A 20,769-nucleotide genomic window follows, 5' to 3' on the forward strand; every position below is an offset into this window, starting at 1 on the left:
GTGTTCAATCATACTATATTTGAGACACTCTAGCCCCTGTAGTCCCGGTGGGAAGCTTAGGTGGGACAAATGGATAAGCAGGACGCATTAATGGTGCTGCAAGTGATTGTAATCTCGGCTAAACTGAGATTAGTGCGGTTGTATTGTGCTCACTATGCATACCTAATTCCAATTAGATTGCATCAGGCTGGTCTTTGGTCTATACCTCGGTGTGAGCGCTGCGCCGGCTCCCCAGCGGACTTCTTCCATATGTTGTGGTCCTGCCCGATTATTGTACATTACTGGAAACAGGTTTTAGCAGAACTTTCCACAGTTGTGGGGCAGACACTGGAATTGTCTTCATTGATGGTCCTTCTCGTAGTGATGAGGGGGTGTGTGGTTTCCGGGGGGATAGTCTGTTGGTGGGCAGTGCTCTACTGGGGTCTAAGAGGGATATTGCAAGACAAGGGATGGTGAGTAGTCAACCTACGCTTTCGAGGTGGTGGTGGGGGGTGGATTGGTGCGCCTAAATGGAGAAATCTATCGATGAGGTACGAGGATGCCCACAGAAGCATACTAAACTCTGGTCCAAATGGACGGGCAGTTCAGGGGCAGAAGTGGACGAGGAACTGTAACATTTGCTGCAAACATGTAATGTTGACACAATTGTGAAAGTTACTTGTAATGCACACTTGGGACGACTGGGTGAACAGGGGGCACATCAATCCGTATTATTCTACCAAGCCTGTTGTGTGACAAGAATAAAATAAAAATGTGATAAAAAAAAAAAAACGTTGAACCCCTAACAGAGCTAACAAGCACGCACCCAGAATAGAGAATGGAAATGGGCACCACCATGGATAATCTTGCTAAATGTCGACGACACCTTGCTCTATGTAGCCAAACCTTATGAAACTTTGGCGAGGTTTAAGCATCTGTTTGACAAATATGGCCATTACTCAGCACTCGACATAAGTTGGACTAAACTTGGGGTCACCTGGGAACCTGATGGTGCTTGGCCAAATGCCCTTCACAGTGGAGAATAATCCGATAGAAATTTCAGTTCCATTTAGCACTGCTAAAAAAGGGTGCACGCCCGAAGCTTTTGTATATATTACTTTTATATATTATTCAAACAGCTATATGCAGATGAAGAATTGATAAGGGTATTACTACAGCGAGAGAGAGAATCCCTGGAAGATAGGCTTGTCTGCAAGACAGAGATTCACATACACATGAGCATGACTTTGCCAAACCTAAGAAAATACTTTCAAGCCGCTCATCTGATTAATGTAAATAGGTGGACCTTTGCAAACCATGACGAGTCTGCGTTTGGAATACACAGATATACTATGGGAAAGAAGTGGAACACCCACACACTATTTGGGGACCTTCTACCAAATGATACTCTTTCTGCAAAAAATGTGTGGTTTAGCATTGTGCACACTCGGGTTCTTATTATGAGCAGCCTAATAAATGGAGTGGATTTTCCCCACCTCTTTACTTAATGATACCTGGAGTACTGGTAACTTCAAAGGAGGGGAAAATCGGGCCCATTATACGTTGGATCCTGAAGGCCCACTAAGGAAAGAAGAATTACCCGGGAAATCAGTGATTATGGGTATGATCCCTCGGTTATTCCTCGTTTTCACCTTTACTTTCACATAGATATATCTTTTGTGAACGTTCTGGGATTAGTAAGGAGCTCCGCAGTGGTCCTCGTAATCTCATTATTCTAGTGGGGCTGGTAAGACCACTCATAATGAGGTCCTCATTTTGCTGAAATGGCTAACATACAGGACGTCATTATGGATGAGCACAAGAATAAAGGATGTGGCTGTATCAATCAGCTTCAGAGAGTATGCTAGCTCAACCCTTGGGGAGGTATGGGGTACAGTCTCATTCACACTCCTTAAAAGTAAATACAATATGGGTGAATCCAAGACCCTCCCGTATTTCGAAGTAAGCCATCTGCTGGCAGAAGGCATTGGGGATGATGGAAACATGTTGGAGCACCCTGTTAGAAATTGCATCAACTGGATAGAGGTACACACCAAATAGTGAAATGTTTGACTTACATCGCTCTAATGAATAACATGCAAGAAGATGATGGCATTGAGAAGCAGATGGAATTGGAAGGCTACATGTGGCACAAAACCATTAGCTTTCCCGAGAAATATGGCTCAAGACTAGATTTAGGCTAATCCATGTCAAAGTTGTACTACACCAGGGAACAAATGTACAAGTCACGGACTCCCATAGATGATAAATGTGTACAGGGATGTGGGGAGGTGGACTTATTCTTTCATTTGTTATGGAAATGTACCCCTAATGGAAAACTAGTGGAGAGGGGTGTGTGAGCAGTTGGTTGGTGCCTGGGGAAACCCTGGAAATGTAGGTCTTCTCCATGGGAATATGGAGAACCACTGATCTAAGTGGATACAGAAAAGACTTGGGAATCAAAGTCTTATTATAACAAAAAATACATATTGCTAGAAAATAGGGAAGCCACGTGGTACCAATTATTGACAAATGGACTTGTGGTGTGGACTGATGTATGGGTGCTGGAATCACCAGGTCCCAGCAACTTCAATAAAATTCAGGGGACGTGGGTAATCAAGATCAAAAGTTGGGTCGTATAGATAAGTAAGAATATGAACTTTTATGTAGACCCCTTTTCCAGCAGTAACCAAGGACATACTATGTGTGAGGCCAGGAGACGACTTTACTGCCTGTTGGGGACAGTCTGAATTTTTGAACTTAGCGTGTACCATATGTATAAACTGCCTTGAATGCTTTTAATGAGGTAATGCCATTATCCAGCAGTCATAGGGCCATGATATGCCTATATGCACTAGCTGTGGGTTTGTTACGCAATGAAAATCATTAAAGTGCTTTGTTTGTGGACGCATGCCTTGAAATTATTTAATTTTTGTGCTCTAAGTGAAGACAATTAATGTAAACTACTTTTTCTTCACTCTAGATTGTCAATGCGTTTTGCCAACAGCGGGATCCCGAAATGAAAGGGAAAGTGTTGACTCGACTTCAGAATATCACATGGCTACAGTCTGTGCTGGAAAAGTGCCTGGCAGGTGGGTTGGCTTTGTTGTTAGCTAAAAGCTTATTGTGTTTAAATCTTATTAGGTTTTAGAGAACAATAATTTGCTTCTACTCAAGGATGGATACCAAATGAAAGTTAGTTGATGTCTGTGAAAATATTGAGTGGACGGTGACAAAGGATGATATAATTCAGTTGGTTGACTATGATAGCTTTTATGTGTATTATATTATTTCTTATTTGTTAACTGGCACTGTCAGTAAACTGATTTTGTTATTATTGTTGTCAGTACGAGAGGGATAGAATACTTTGACCAAAATTTCCAAAATATATGCTTCATCTCATCTGATAACTCGGCTTGTTCTTCCAAGAATCATGAGCCCTGACTTGACAGCACTTTTCTTTCCCCCCAGTCTTTCCATCTGTTCTGTTCTTGCCCGACCACTCTTCCCCTCTCTCGTTTCCCCTCTTTCTCCTTCAATTTATTTATCCTTCTCTATCTTTTCTGTTAATGTTGGATTTTGTCCTCTGCATACCCACTCTCCCATATTCTTCTTCTGCTTACTATCTTTCCCCTTTCTTTAGCTTCTCTTATCCTCTGTGTGTGTATATATATATATATATATATATATATATATATATATATATATATATATATATATATATATATATTTGTGATTTAATTTTTCTCTGCCTCCCACTTTATCTGTTTCCATCCACCCTCACTTACTCAAATTCCAACCTTTATTTTCCTGCCTGTAGTGTGCCTGCTGGTTAGACACCATGTATTTAGCAAACTGTCTTGCCCCTCTTAATTTGACGTCCGAGCCACCAGGCCCAGTTCTGGAAAGGCTGTATACTTCTACAATATTAGCCACTCACTTTGGGGTACCAAAGTTGCTCTTGAATAGTCTGTCTTGAATTCAACTGTTGTTCTTGTTGTCCTATGAATTCAGTGCCCTCCTCTTTTGGGCCGGCTTCCTCCTCCTCCTCCTCCAAATCTCCTCTACCTCATAGAGACATCTAGTTGCAGATTCCATATCTTGGAATTTCCCCAGGCGTCAGACTGGACCCAGAGATTTATCTTCGAGTAATACTCTTGTGCATCAGTAGGTGGCATCGGTCAACTCCGCAGACGTCGTTGGTGTCGTAATCGGTGTGATGAAGTCGGGAGTAGTACATAGATGCCGCCTCTGTGCAGTGCCGTCAGTTTTTTTCTTTCTGCGCCACACGCTGATCCAGGGAGAGCTATTCTGTTCTCATTTTGACTGTTTTGTTGAGTTTTCTAGCGAGCTTTTGGTGCGTCGAGGATGTCCCCGAAGACCGGGTTCAAGCCATGCGTGGACTGTCACTACATGATGTCGGTGACGGATCCGCATCGGGTATGTTTGTGGTGTCTCAAATGCGACCACGACCCAAAGTCGTGCTCCGAGTGCCGGGCCATGCACCCGAAGGCCTTGAGGGAGCGGTCCCTCAAGCTCATGACGGCCTGGGGCTCGACTCCGCATAGGTCCCGGTCTCACTCTAGAGGAAGGTCTCAAGACCATTCGCAGAGTCCTCAAAATCTTCAGGTGCAGGTAAGAAGAAGAAGTCTCACTGCTCTTCTACTTTGTCCACTCTCTCGGCTGACTCGATGCGGGAGGACCACTTGGCAGTAGGGAGTTATGTTTAGGTTCCTAAAGTTCTAATTAAAATCAGTGCCATTTTTGTTTATTCCTAGCTTGTAGTTCACAGCTAACCTGACTGGCAGCCATTACTATAGTACAAATTAAGGGCCTGATTTAGAACTTGTTGCTGCTAACCCACATTGATGGCAGACCCAAAAACAACATCAAGCCACCTGTGTTACAGTTCTGCAGCTGACTGAATGGCAATGGATTGCTGACCGGGGGGACTGCGTCGGATCCCAATTGACTTCGTACAGAGGCAAGGGCAATAGAACAGAGGTAAGTGACACACACACACACTGTCCATAGTAATATGTGTACCCTTGCACTACACACCACATAGACAATAACCCATTGCCATTCCAACCCTTACATGCTGAAAACACTCATTGATATACATCCATGAACCATTACAACCAATATAAGTACACACTCAGATACACAAACAGTCACAAGCACAACTGCACGCAGCATGACATTTTCTGCCACACAGCAACAACATTCACCTGACTGTGTCACACTGCAACACAATATACACAACAACACCGGTTTCACATGCAAGTGACACACATACAGACACAACCACACTACCCACTCCAGCTTCCTCCACCTCAGTCAAACCACACACACACACACACATACACACTGACTTACATACACAAAAGATAGCACAAACCTACCGCCTAGTTCCCCTTGCAATACGCACACGTGGACACCTGTTGCCCATTGAGTGTACCGTCATTTTGTTACCAGTGTTCATTTTGCAATGAATGATGACACCACAATGACACAACTGTCACCCCAACATATGCATGTCACAGTGATTAAAAAAATTACTGTGATATGTTTGTACCTGCAGTGTTCCCTACCTCCGTTGCTGTGCCTACCCAATATACCCTGACCAAGCAGCTGTGTCCCACCTTTGAATCCTAGGAGGGGAGGGGTGTTGTTTTCTCCCTGGATTGATGGCAGCAGTGATGGCAGGTGTTAAGTTGATAACGGGGGTGGAATGTGGAAAAAAGGTGAGTTTTCACCCCCAATCCGCCAACTCAAACATGGAGGTCATGCTGCCACTTTTTCATGGCAGTATGGCATTTCCAAATCTGCACAGTGGGAAAGGTGCCTGGGGTTCTGCAGTCAGCCACTTTTCTTTCGCCCGCTGTTGATGTGGGTGGTGTTTCTTGGTGGCAACGGCGGTTCCAATAGCAGGCTTTCGTCTATGGGACCACCAGCATCTAAATATGACTGAAGGACCATTGCGGCAGTGGATGGGGTTTCAGTCGAAAAGTCAAGAGCTGGAGTTTTACTGCCAGGCTCTAAATTTCTATCTCTGCATTGTGAACTGATTGTGTACTATACCATAACGATTCACCTCAGCAGCCTAATAGAGACGAAACTTCACATGTAGACTCTGAAAAAGCTATAGTTGCATCAGTTATGGACTCAGAAATCTGTGTGATTATCCTGGGGAGCATAACAGGCCCTAGAAGAAAAACCTTTAAACACCTTAAATAGAACACCACCACCTATGCCCTCATTGGTGACTTTCCTTTAGAAAACTCTTGTTTTGTAAATGACTACACTCTTCCAGATGTTCCAGTCATGCTAAGACTTGAGTATCATATTACTAAGTGCACAGAAGGTGTCACAATTGAGCAGCTGAAAAAGGTGAAAAATGCAATGCCACTTTATGCCTGTACTGGACATAGGTCACTACCTATATCCAGCTGCATAATGGTAACTCCGAACCTAGCCATGTTTGGTGTCAAACATGTCTGAATCATATACCAATACTGTTGCCAGTATTGGAAGTATGATTCCATACACTCTGGGGGCTCCTTAGAGGACCCCAGCATTGCTCCTATCAGCCTTCTAGGGTTTTCAATACCGCCCATGCTGCTGCCACCCGTGAGACAGGTTTCTGCCCTCCTGCTGCTTGAACAGCTCAAGCACAGGAAGGCAAAACAAAGTATTTCCTTTGAAAGATGGGGTAACACCCTCTCCCTTTGGAAATAGGCGTTACATGGCTAGGGAGGGGTAGCCTACCCAAGCCACTGGTATGCTTTGAAGGACACATTTGGTGCTCTCCTTGCATAAACCAGTCTACACCGATTCAGGGACCTCCATTCCCTGCTCTGGCACGAAACTGGACAGTGGAAAGGGGGGTGACCACTCTCCTGTCCATCACCACCCCAGGAGCTTCCCTAGAGGGTCCCTGGGTTCTGCCATCTTGAATCCAAGGTTGGTAGGGATCTCTGCGAGCATCTGGGTGGCCAGGCCAGGCAGGTGATGTCAGAGTCCCCTCCCGATAGGTGGTCACCTGGCTAGGTGTCCAATCTCCCTTTCAGGGCTATTTAGGGTCTCTCTCTTGGGTGGGTCTTAAGACTCGGTTTACAAGATTCCAGCAGGACTCCTCTGCAACCTTACTTCAACTTCTAGCCACTGGAACCGCGACTGGACCCTCCAGGAACTGACAATCTGCATCCACGAGGAAGACTCTTCTTGTAACATTGTTTCCACTGCTCTTTCCAGCTTCTGCAACATTTCCCCAGCTGTGAATCCTCTGAGGGTGGCAAGTCTTTTCTCTGCATGAGAAGGAAGAAGGAATCTTCTTTGGAGTGAGGGAGTCACTCCCCTGCTTCTGCAGGCACCGACTGCAACAACGACCGGCTGCATGGATCTCCTTTTATCCTGAGCTGCGTGGATCCTGCATCAGGGGTGGTGGTCCGGAGAAGTCCTCTTGGTCCTCTCTGCCAGCTGTCCAACTTTGGTAGAGGTAAGCCCTTGCCTTCCCATGCAGGACAATACCCTTGCGCACCGTGTCTCTTGCAGCTACCAAGGCTTGTTTGGATCTTCAGGCTGTGTGTAGCCCCAGCTCCCAGCACTCACTCCTTCCTGCGACACAGCCCTCTGCCTGCTTCTCCTGCGGCGTGGGACCCTTCTCCAGTAGTGCTCCTTGGGCTCCTATGGGCCTCCTGTGGGTGCTGCCTCTGCTCCTGTGGGCTCTCTGTGTCGGTGAGGGTCCCCTATGACTCCCTCTCCTGGGTTAAGTCCTCCTGGGCCTTGCTGTTCCCGGCACCTTCACTTTCCACCAACCTCAACAAATGCTGTTGCCAAGGCTTGTTAGTAGAATTCATGCACCAGAATCCGACTGCAACTCTTCTTCCAGCGTGGAATGTCACCTGCGTCCCTCAGGAACTCTTCACCGACTCCAGGGCAGCAGTGCTGACCTTCACATCACCTTCGACCAACTGCTGCATCCACAGCTGGGTGGGTAGTAGCTCCTACTCCTCCTGGACTCTTCTGTGACTTATGGACTTGGTCACCTTCTTCCACGGGTCGTCTTCTTCAGGAATCCACCGCTGGTTTCTTGCAGTCTTGTCTGGGTGTTGCATTTTCTTCTTTTCTTTCCTTCTGGGTGGTTTGGGAAAAATCTAGTCATTTACTCCTTTCCTCCTGGTCGCTAGGGGGCACGGTGGTACTTATCTTTGGGGTTTCCTAGTACCCCTACAGCTCCCCTCTACACATTCCACATACCTGGGTGGGAGACCTGTGTTCGCATTCCATTTTTTCAGTATATGGTTTGGGCTCCCCCTAGGGTCACTATTGTCTAACTGCCTTTGCACTGTTTTCTATCACTTTTTATGCCCATTGCTGATACCTGGTGTATATATTTAGTGTGTTACTTACTCCTGTTGGAGGGTTGCCTCTCCAGTACTTTTTGGTATTGTGTCACTAAAATAAAGTTCCTTTATTTTTGTAACCCTGAGTGTTTTCTTTCATGTTTGTAAATGCTGTGTGACTACAGTGGTATTACATGAGCTTTGCTTGTCTCCTAGATAAGCCTTGGCTGCTCTTCCACATCTACCTCTAGAGAGCCTGGCCTCTAGACATTGCCTACACTACACTGATAGGGGATACCTGGACCTTGTATAAGATGTAAGTACCTCAGGTACCCACCACACACCAGGCCAGCTTCCTGCAACTACCAATAGAGATTGTTGATATTTTGAAAGCTTGTATTCCACCAGGTTGTAATTCACTTGTTCAGCCAATCATCGAAGAACTGGAAGAAATTGTAATGCGCTTGGGAAATGATGTAAAAACCTTTGAGCCTGCTGGTCTGTGGTAATTTTAATATTTCACCTCCTAGAGTTATTGCTGAGGATGCGATCACTGAACAGGATGCAAGCAAGATGGGGGATTCCTGAGCCCGATTCCGTAGGAAAATAAACATTTGAAAGGGGAAAAAGGATACGAAAGATACTGATTCCAAGGCATGCAATTTGGTTCTTCTTTTTGCGCTCTTGCTGGCATTTTTCTTGACTTATAAAATATCTGTGTTCTTGACACCCCACGAGAATGGAACATTCCTTATCCCTTGTAGCCTCAGACTGAGGAAGTGTCCTAATTTACCACACTGGTGAAAAAGCCTGCAGAGTCTGTAAAGCCATCCTTGCCCTTCAGCCAAAGTCCAACATTCTGACAGAATGTTTGCAGCCTGCCTCTTCAGGTATTTTTTTGGAGATTATTGAAGTCTGTCTTGGGTTCCTGAAAGAAGAATCCCAATGGAGTCAGCAGTCCACAGACAAAGTGCCAAATGCCATAGGTGTGCTCTGGGTGCCCTGAAATTTTTGTCTTTATACCCTGTCCCGGAGACCCTATTTCAAGATTGGTCCTCCAAACTGAATACCAATAACATTCCATAAGCCCACCCAGAGTGTCTAAACAGCAAGGCACCATAAACCGGGTGTTTTTAATTTCAGGCAGTCTTGAGCTCCAATCAGCAGGTGTCACATATACACTGGGCCACTATGTCCATGTTTTGTGGAATTGGCAAAGGTGACAGTGATAAGCCCACCTCAACACTTTTCTTTATTGGTCTTCAGTGGATACATTGGTCTGATCCAAGGAAATGAACATCGCACTGTGTCGTCATATCTGGTTGTGTTCTGCTGGCTTTTCCAGAGATGTCTTACCCACTCTGATGGATGTGCCTCTTTATGCCAGTTGCTTTTCAGACCACCCTGACAAATGTATTTCTTCTTTCGGAGCAGAGGTGGATCTATAGGTTGTCATTATCAGAAGCATTCGATTCAGTGTCCACCATCTTCTGCTGACTCAGCTCTCTCAGGACAACTTGATTCCCCCCCCCTTCCAAAAAGCACCCCTCAGGCCATAATATTTAGTAGGGAGGAAAGGTCTCCAATTTTCTTACCAAAAGAGAGACAATCATGACAGGTCATCTGCAGCCAATCTGCAAAGGCTATGCAATGCCCTTCCTGTCTCTCTCACAGAACGGCCTTCCTTGCACCAGCACGTTCTTACCAGCACATAACTCAGATGCAGAGGCCAAGGTCGTAGCCCTAATGAACAAAGAGGTATTGATTCTACCTTGGTTACTTCTTGGTTTTAATAAATCCAGAGATCTGAGACCCATTTTGGAACTTCGCCTTCTTAACTTATTCATTCCCAAGTCAAGTTTGAGATGCTGTTCACAAGCCAAGTTTTGCTGACTCTAACTGCAGGTCATTGGTTATAGACCCTGGATCTCCATTACTCATATCTTCATATTCCAATTCTCCCAGTCCATAGACGTTATTTAAGGTTCAGATTGGGTTCTCAGTTCAAGATTCTTACATTCTGACTGATGACCACGCCATGTGTGTTTGTGCAAGTGCTGGAAGTTGTGATGCCTTCACTGCGACACTCTGAAGTCCATGTGTTTCCTTCCTTGGATGACTGGCTAGTGTAAGCAGAATCAGAATCTGCAGTGTTGGTTGGGGGAACACCTTTGATGCATGATGACTCTCTGCTGTGTCTTGGGCTTTACCAACCAACATTCTCAAAGCTCACCTCTCTTCTAGGCAGAAGCAGACCTTCACAGTTGTGTTACTCAACACAGCCCTCATGAAGGCCTTTCCTCCTCCTCAGGGGGTTGTGGGTCATCAGGGAATGATTGTGTGATTTCTATTTCGGGCTCATGCGGCCTGGTTCTGCAGATCTTGCTGTCTGCTTGACCTTGTGGCCTTGTGGAGCCTTTATTGCCACACACCTCATTGTGTGTGTGGGGGGGGGGTGTGAGGGCTCTGCAGTGGTGCCTGAGGTCACAATGAGTGCAGCATGAGGAGAGTCTCATAGTGCAGGCACAGATCTCCGATTCTGTTCACCCTGAACTGCACTTGTGATTGAACCCCAGAAACTTTCTGGGGGTTGCCCTTTCAGCCCTCCTCAAGCTACCATGGTCACAGACTCCTTCTCGCTGGGCTCAGGTGCCCATCTGGTTAACTTGATGGAGTAGGCCCTTTGGTCAACATTAGAGTATCATCAGCAAATATATTTGTTCAAGCTTTGGGCAGTGTGTTTTTCTATTAATGCATTCTTCCTGCTTCAACTATTAGATTCTGACGGACAACATTAGTACTGCATAGTCTACCAACTGACCATTGAGTCTTGGACTGTGTTGAGAGGCAATTTACTTGTGGAATTGGATACAGTGGGTAAGTAATCTTCCAGTACCCCTTCTCCTTGAAGTTCCATCAGTATGAATGCTGATGCACTTGGTCATCTCTTATTGGATGGCCTTGGATAGGAGCTTCAGCCTGAAGTGATGGAGATTATCTTTTCCAGTTTGGCATTTCCATTCATGGATCTTTTTGTCACAGCCACAAACAGAAAGTGTCCTCAGTTTTGAGCCATACACTTACCTCTAAATGCTTTCCAAGGGGATGCCTTCATGTTCAGCTGGCCTCGGGACCTGCTGTATGCATTTCAGCTGATCTTGCTGCTGTTGAAATTACTGCACACCTGATTCTAATCACCAAGACTGGGCATAGAATAATCCCCAGGTATCAGACGGGATCTGGAATTTTTATGTGAGCAGTACCTCTGAGTGCCGGTAGGTGGTGGTGTTTGTCTCTGCGTGACATTGACGAAGGTGCCAATATTGACGTGCGTGGTGCCTTATATAGGGGCCACCACAACGCGCTGACATCATCTCTTTTCTTTCCATGTCTGTCAGCGCAGATCCGGAGAAGAGCTTCCCCTTGTGTTTTTTGACTGACTCTTTCTCAACATTTGTCAATGCATTTTTGTGACTTTGTCTCCAGGTGTGGCAGGGATGTCCACAAGGAAGGCTGGTTTCAAGCCCAGTGGCGCCTATCATCAACAGATGTCGGTGACAGACCCACATTTGGTCCGTATCTGGTGTCTTGAGCGAGACCCCAAAGTCAAGACATGCAGGGTCTGCTGCGCTGTGCACCCTAAGGCACTGAGGGAGCAGTCACTCGGACGGCTCACCACCTGATGTTGATTGATTTCACGAAGCTCCAGATATCGGTTGCAAGGAAGGTCCGAAGATTGATTGTAAAGTCGGATCCAACGATCTTTGTCCCACTGCAAGTCGTCAGAGAAGTCAGGTGAGTCCCACAAGAAGAAGTTGAAGAACTGTTCAACTTCACTGCGTGAGTCTTTGGAAGAGTTGCAGGTACGTCGGCACTCGAGACCTAGCTCTGCAGTTGGGCCTGCGCCTGGGCCGTTTCCACAACTTCCTGAATTTACAGGAGCCTGGAGCGACCCACCAAACCTAAGGAATGTTTGAGGCCATGCACCTTGTTTTAGGGCAGACTGACCCCTCTGGAGCACCCTCAAGCCACACAGGTCCAGGAGGGGCCCTTAGTGGTCTTCTGGCAGTGGGTTCATCTTGGTGACAGTTGGGTCCCAAGGATCAGGAGCTGCCCCTGTCAAGCGACTTCAACCTTACCCAGTACCCTCTCCAGTGCCGACGCCACCCGCACCACCAATGGCCAGTGGTGCAGAACACCCCCTCACCCCCAAATCATCATTCCCAACTCCTATATGGAGCGCCATCTGTGTCAACAGGCTCAATTGGCGACTGGGGGCAGAATTACGATATTGGATCCTGTGCCTTATTCATACGACAGGCCTGGATTGGGTGATGATTGGGAAGGGTCTGCCGACCCTTATGAATACAATACCAGTTAGAAGATCCTGAGGACAACTGGTATGAGGATGTGCCAGATGACTGTGGACTGGATGCTTTCCCAGACACTGGCCTGGTCTCTGCCCCTACCATGGCTACGGAGGAGGGTGCCTCATTCGCAGTGGTGGTGCGGAGAGCGTCTGAGGTCCTAGACCTTAAGCCACTCTCAGTGGCAGTCAAGACCAATGTCGGAGGTACTTCAGCCTGGAGTTGCCACCATCGAATCATTACACAATACCCACAGGCAGCCAGAGTTCGAGCCAGTAGAAAAGGCCTTCCTAGCGGCAGTAACATCTGTCCAGAGAGTCAGTGAGCTGAAGGCACTGTCAGCACATCCTTCATACTTTGCCATCTTCCCAGAAGAACTGGTCCTTTGCACTGGAGCATCCCTGCTACCGAAGGTGGTAACTCCCTTTCACGTAGGACACTGATCACTCTGGCTACTTTTATGCTCCGACTCATCGCTCTAAAAAAGAGGTGAGACTCCATCGGCTGGATCCAAAAATAGTACTTTCATTCTAAGATGAGCACACAAAAGATGTCAGTACCTTGCATCAAGATCTGCTACACACTGTCCTAAAAGCAACCTCCCGATGGCTTACAAGCTCACTCTACCAGAGCCAAATCTGCGAACTCTGCGCTATCTCACTGGGTTTCTGTCCTGGGTATCTGTCAGGCAGCAATGTGGGCTTTCCTTCGCATGTTTTCGCAACACTGCTGCCTAGACAGTCAGATCTGGTGAGACAGTCACTTTGCCCGTTCAGTCCTACAGGGCTTTCTAGTTTAAACCGTATCGCAGTCCCTCATCTTGGGAGGTATTGCTTGCCATCTATTCGAAGGTAAAGAAAGATTCTTTACCCAACACCCCTCCCACCTCATTATTACCGGTTCTGCAAACGTATTTTAGAGTAAAGGGTTGTTTCTCTTTTAAAGGTCCTAGTTTAACTCACCATTGGTCAGTATTCTTCCTGGCTTTGCGCTTCTGGCTTGGAAAGTTGCAAAAAGAAAATGACGGTGCACTGGGGTGGTGCCTATATAGGCACCACACACGTCACTTCCGGTGCAGACAACTCTTCCAGAGCACAGGATACTGCTCATAAAAAAATCTGGATCCAGTCAGACACCTGGGGATTATTCTAAGGTAAGGAATCTGCGACTAGACAGAGTTTCTACCAGATAAGGTGTTATTAAAGGCACATAACTTGTTCTTTGGGATCAGTTTGAAGCTTGGAAGAATAATTTATAAGGTGATGAGCCTGTGGGAAGGTTATATATCCACCAGAAATATAATTACCAAATGTAATTAACTTTTTCAACTTGCAGCCTTTGGAAGGAAACGATTAAGGGTTACTGTGTACTGACTCCTAACCTTATGATAGGTAGCCTTTGAGGGGCTAAGACTAACTTCCCAGAGTCTTAGCAGACAAATTTCACAGTTTTGAGGAGTGTGCTTGGAGTATAGGATAGGCATTAGAGACACTGCACTTGAGGATCATTGGCAAAGTTGTCCTGACAGAGCTAAAAGAGAGACTTTCTTGCATGGTAAGGCTTTTCATACTTTGTGAAATAAAATAAAAATATGAACTGGGAGTGTTGTGAGAGGTGAAAGTATACCTTCTGCTACGATGAAAAAGAGCTTTAATTAGTTGCTTATCTTTTATTCAAACATGTGAATCTGTGATAATGGCGTACTGTGTTTACAGCTCAGTAAATCATATGCTGCCTTCTGGACAAAGTGCTGCCTGCTTGACTTCAGGGTCAAACAACACAGGCATATGTACAGAAATTAAGGTTAATTTGACAATTAATCGGCCTCTTTCTGCTTAGTAGACAAAGGGCTATGAAATTCCATATCAGGAGGTGTTCAGGTGGGTAGGAGAGAAGGGCCCAGCAGGAGTATTCTAGTCCGTTAACCCTGACACAACTGAAAAGACAGAACTTGTCTTTCCTCTGAATACTAATGCTGAACTTCACAAGAACTGTATTGGATTCTTAACCTAAGGTACCTTCACCCTGTTAAAATTGGCCCTCGGGGGTATCTTGCTCCTTTGTAGTGAAGAAGGGTGTCATAGTGCTGGATTTTTAAATCCTATCAGGACATACTTCTCCTTTTAATGATGCCTCGGCTGATGGTACAGAGAAGCCTTCCTCTACTAGAACCTTGAATAAATGAGTGTCAAAAGAAACTTATCTTCGCCCAAATGGAACAAACGTTGTTGGTAAATGCTGTTTGTGGCTAAATCTTGTGGTGTAAGGGTTTTCATCAAAATAGGCTGCCCTCTAGAATCTGCCCTCTTATTTTGAGTCTTAATGAGGCAGAAAAATGTTTGATTCAGACTGGAAAATCTTTGCATCAGAATGCTCAACACCCAAATTCACAGATGTTACCTTCTTTATTATGTACAGCAAAATGTATTATATTACCTGTTTATCACCAATATGTCTTCCAGAGGACATGCAATAACGTGCAACAAAATTCTCTTGGAACAGCAGGAAGCTTTTTGTTAACACATCCTTAAAGACTTGACGACAGTGACACATTATGTGAATTCCAGAGTGGTAATATAAAGGGGCATCTGGATGACATGAAATGGCACTTTGGGGTCAAAGCAAATGCACTTGACAGTTTTTGTCCCTAGAATGTGAAGGTACGTGAAATTTAGAAATGCAGTCAGCTCTTTACTCATTTTTGTTTTCTATGAAGTCATTTGTGTACCAATTTTGAAAATGCCTTCCCCGGAGAAGGGGCAGTATAAAATCGCATGAATACCTTCACAGCCTCAGCAGCCTCAACAAATCTTTTGACTTTCATGTGGCTGAGTAGTGAACATCAATCTACTGCAGCTGTGACTCACACAGGACCCCACTCTTTAATGGGGCACTTCGCCCTCCTTCTCATTCTTCACCTGTCATGGGTGAAATAGTGAGTTCTTTGATGTGGTGGTAGGGAGTAATTGTGGACTGAGTGGCTTCATATCATAAGATTGTAGTGCCCATATTTCTGACAAGTTTGCCTTTCTCAAATACTTTGAGAAAATTCCAGAAACTGATGTTACAAAATAGCTTCTCCAACTATAATTTCTTCAAGCCATGCAAATTATAGGCTACACATATCAAATACCAACTAAGAAATACTATAGAAGGTCACTCTGTTTCATAGAAAGTGTGGAATTACTGACATTGGCGGTAACATTTTCACAAGTATTTTCTCATTGTGATAGTGCTTCTCAGAAGGGAAGGGTTCATGCTTGTGGGAGAACACAAACAAGGGGAGAATGTTACTAGAATCTGTTAACTGGTTGTAATGGGTTGGATCATCTTAATTGCTTAAGTCATGATGAATATGAGATTACATGTTTTCTTAATATTTTTTAGTTGGGAAGTGGTGGTGATTTCCAAGAAGTAATAGGTCTGAAATGTTTTGACATATTTACTCTGCTCCACCGGAGATGAATAAACTGTAAAAATATGGACTTCAAGTAATGAGTGTGTATTAACTTTAAACAACTTTGCCTATTGTCTTAAGGTTATTGACTAAAATTGACTTATTTGGTTAAAACATTTACAAGCATGAATCTTTATTATAGCCCACAAGTCTTTATTGTATTTATTCTTCATTGTGTTGAAAAACATGTGGCTGTAATCAGATGATCAGTGTCATTCATTTACACATGGTATTGGTCCTAGTGCCTGTGACCTTGTAAGTAGCATTTGTAAATTGAGTCTAAAATGCATAATTTAGTTATATTGATCATAAGTCATCTCTGGCTATTTGCTTTACAATGTTTGACCACAGGCCGCAAAGGTTCACATGTTTAGGTTTTCCTCTGACTGACAGGTAACTGTGGTGAAGGTGCCCCTGAGATAAACTTGCCAAGTCCGATTTTTTCGCCTTTTACCGAATCAGGTGTATGCAGTTCTGGACAGAGGTGCCAACAATCAGGCTGAGCAGTCTGGCCTTCCTCCTTGCCCCTTTTGGGCTGAGCAGTGGACAACATCACCACTGTGTACTCTGTGAAGGAGGCTGTGTGGACATCAATTACCTGTGGTCTGTGGCAATGGAGGTCACGCTGTCATCGGCTAATCAACAAAAAAAAGACAATTTACAGACAAACTATTTTAGTCACATATTTTTGGCAACCACCATTGTGAATGTAACATCCAGGTGCTATAGCTAGTGACCTTTTTATTGGAGACCACCGGATGAACCAGTTTGTGTCCAGTACCAGCACCAAATGCAAGAGATGTCAAACCAGTGAGTTTCCAATCAGGAGACATTTACAATGCGTTTAACGTTCTAATGGCAGCTTTATCCCTTTGTCTTTTACTACCTAAAATATTAAAGAAGATGAGGTCAAGGAAGTCAAAAAAAGATATCACCTGCTGAACGGTGCTACCAGCTAAAGTGGAGGAGCCACCAGAAATGATCCTAGCTCATTTCACCAGGGGCACAGCGTCCCTCCTCCTTTGTGGAGCAGTGTGCCTAGTGTTGATATTTATCATGCAATAATCTGGTCTTCAGTGCATACTTCCACTAGACACCACAGACTGGATGCAAATGTTAGGGTCCAAGGTTTGGTCAAGCTGTTCTTAAAAAAAAAAAAGTTATATCATCCTCTCCTCATATCAGGTTTTTACATTTATTCAGATGAGGATTCTGTAAGCTGAGGTATCTAGTAGAAAAAAATTGTTACTCAATTTCGGTAACACTTTTTTCTCATGCCTATTTTGCCTTTTAGCAGAAAACTCCTCACCCTGCTTCCTACTTCTGTTTCAAGATAGGAACAAGATTCATATTTTCAATAACATTTGTATTTATTGCCCATTGTCTCCCTTGCCTCTGTGGTGCAGGAAGTAAAGACAAAACTGATATCGCTGCAGTTGCAGCTTCTGTATGGTGCTGAGGTGTAATTTCTGGCTCATACCTGTTGCAGCTTCACCCCCAAAGTTGCACAAGAACTACCTGGCACCCAAACTGTACATAGAATGTTTTCATTTCCAGTTTGACACCTGGGGATTATTTCCTCAGAGGAGTAATGTGCCAGAAGACAAAACAGCCAGTACAAAAAGTGTTAATAAGGCCTATGTAACAGTATTTTCGTCTTTATTATGTTCAAAAGTGTTTATTTTCCCAGTGCTAAGTTAATATGATATTAAGTAGTGTCCTAATGTTCCCTGCAAATCATCTGATTAGGTGCTCAGAACCGGTTATCTGACAGCTGTACAATACATCACAAAATATTGCTAGTCATTGCTTTTCAGTGTCAGTCCTTGATTGCTTCTGTTGTATAGTTATTGACAGTGTATGTTATTAAAAAAAACGAAAGTTACACTTAAGATCTTGAATAGATTATGTGTTGTGTTGATGGGAGCCTCTTCCACCGTATCACAGCATCAACACAGAAGGCCCTATTAACCATCCTTATACACTTGAAGGGGAGATGAGTATCAGTTAACACAATCACTTATATTACTGTAGAGGAGCAGAGGTTTCTGGCAGGCCAGCAGTTTGCAAATCTGTCAGTGCAGAAGGATAGAATGGCGAACATAATTTATTGCTTTTTTTTAGCTCTGAATCATAAAGTCACCTTTTAAAGTTGATGTGTATTGCAAAAATAAACTATTTACTTTTGACTCACATTTTGTGGATGGTCTTCCCTTCAGAGACATACTATTAATTTACTCTTTCCGATGTTTTTATTTCAGCTACATCCAACTATGTTCCTCCACTTGCAAACTTTGATTCTGAGGCTTCTGACTGCATTCCACCTGTTATAACAACACTTCCAAATAAAAAAGGCAAAAAAGGTATTCCTTTCCTAAATTTGATTTTGAATGTGCCACCGTTTTAGACATTGTTTTCTTGTGAATGCAATGCCCATATAGGCTGTTCTTATCTTCAAATGTCCTCTCAAAGATTTTAAATCAGTGCATGAAAGAGATATACATGGTTGTGCATTCCCTATAACATGTGAACACTCCCACTATGTCATTAAAACATCCCATGCACCCGTTAATACTTTCCTCCTTTCTGTACCTCTTTGTGTAGGGACACTTGATTCCTTTTTTTAAGCTTTCTGCACAGTTTATATAAATGTTAACTGTTTATTTTCTTTAGGAATTCCTAAATGCAGTCCTCCATTAGATCAGTCATCCGCAAAGATAACTTGATAACTGCAGTTCATGTCATGATTAGATTTTAGTAACTTTTTTTTTTAAGCAGTGGGTCTGTATGAGGCAGTACTTCACAGGAGCACATTAATCTTCTACAAGCCTCTGAGAGAAAATGAAACCAAGAAAGAAACCAAGGAAAAGAATATCTCTGTTTTAAAGGCAAAAACCCTCACCAACCCAAAGGTAGCAGGCTTCGTTATCAGGGTCCTCCTCAAACCATTAACAGGTGGGCTAGTGGTGCGGGATAAAACTCTCACTCATTTTTACAAGAGCTCTTAGGTAACTAAAGGGATATCCCAGTGTGAGTTGTATGGTGTAGGTAATGGTTAGGAGAGTGTAGTGAAAAAAGTGAAGGTAGCAGGATATGGACCCTAACTCCCCAGAGGAAAGGGTCGACACCTACCCCTCATAACTTTACTCCATCTTAATTTCCCACCGACATTGCGATGTTCAGTGGTCTGACTAAAATGTTACTATCACAGAGGAAAAAAAACACTTTCTGTCAGTGCTTTTCAGATTCTGGACTGTAGGAAAGTGTCTCTTTATGTATGGGACCAGAATGAGGTACACTGTGCAAAGAGTCCAAGCAATCCCCAGAGGTATCACAGAGGCCCAAATGCTGTCTTTTTGGGCAGTGTGGTCAAGTAGTTAGGCATATCAGAGGGTAGGCGTAAGCATGTAAGGCATACACTTATGTAGTAAATGAGACACACATTCAATAAAGAAATCTAACACCAATAAATAAATATTAATACATATTTTTATATAAATTTAAATACTAAGATCACCAGAATCAGGTGAGTATTCATTGTTAGGAATTTTTACAATTTTTAAAAGTTAGCAGCGCAAATTTTGGGTGTGGTTATGTTATCCTAAGGGAGAAAGGCAAGTACTGCATTACAGTGAGTACAGGACAGGGTCCAAGGCCACACCAACAGGTCACCTCCGGAAGCTCTGATGCATCCGGGTGCAGAGGTGTTTTGGCGTTGTGTTTTTCATTCACTTCAGTGTGGAAGGTCTGGATCTTCTCAGTAGAATGCCACTAATTTCCTATGTCATGAAATCTCCAAGATATAAACGGCATTTCTGTTTGGTATTCTCATGAGAAATACATAAATATAAATAACTCAGTGTTCGATCCGTAAAACAGATGCTAAAGGAGCTGAAACTCTGAGATAAGCAAACATATATACTCAGAGTTATCCCCATTCAGTCTTCCTAGAAGGATTACTGCTCTCACAGTCAAAAATGATTTGTTTGGGAAAATGAAAATGACTTTCTTTGATGCAGTATTTCTATGCTCATTCTCTCTCATCTATCATTTATTGTAAAGATCTGAAACTGACAATGCAGGTTAGAAGTGAGTGGTGTGCTGAACTTTGTCTGACAGTATTAATCTCCTTTAATTTAGAAAACTATGTGGGTTTGTAAAACGACCTTGGGCTTTGAAGGGGCATTCTCTCAGAGTCTAGATGAACTTGTCTGGTAGACTTTTGCCCACATTTATTTTTGGAAGCAGGAAGGTAAATTTGGGTGCAGAACTGCTTTATAGTTGTCCTGTTGCATGCTAGGTGTGCGAAGATGGCAAAAATGCAAATGTTAGCATTTCAAGAATGTAAAATTGGTGGGCAGCAAGGCAAAATCTGATTTTTGACAGCTGCGGTAAAAACAAAGGAGTGTGCTTTTCATATGTATGGACATTGTATCAGTATGTATATGTAAGAAAATTGTATCAGCATGTATCTATGAAAGGTGTGTGTGTATGTACTGTATATATCACATGTAAGCCCTTTTCTGGACTAGTTGGACCTGGTACATTTTTCCCTTTGTCATTTTCTGTGTTACGTTTGGCTTCTATATTACTACTATTTTATTGTCTTATCATGTCA

At 43.8% G+C, this 20,769-nt stretch overlaps 1 protein-coding gene across 1 annotated transcript in view; it reads left to right on the top strand.

The window, feature by feature from the left end:
* FANCD2 (FA complementation group D2) overlaps positions 1-20,769 on the top strand; it is a 1,182,674-nt gene that overhangs the window by 533,390 nt on the left and 628,515 nt on the right. The window contains exons 26-27 of the mRNA XM_069206781.1: positions 2,963-3,071; positions 18,413-18,514. Coding sequence (XP_069062882.1) covers positions 2,963-3,071; positions 18,413-18,514 — 211 coding nt within the window. The remainder of the gene's footprint in view (positions 1-2,962; positions 3,072-18,412; positions 18,515-20,769) is intronic.

This window comes from Pleurodeles waltl, chromosome 9 (genome assembly GCF_031143425.1).
Source record: "Pleurodeles waltl isolate 20211129_DDA chromosome 9, aPleWal1.hap1.20221129, whole genome shotgun sequence".
In the NCBI taxonomy this organism is placed as follows: Eukaryota; Metazoa; Chordata; class Amphibia; order Caudata; family Salamandridae; genus Pleurodeles; species Pleurodeles waltl.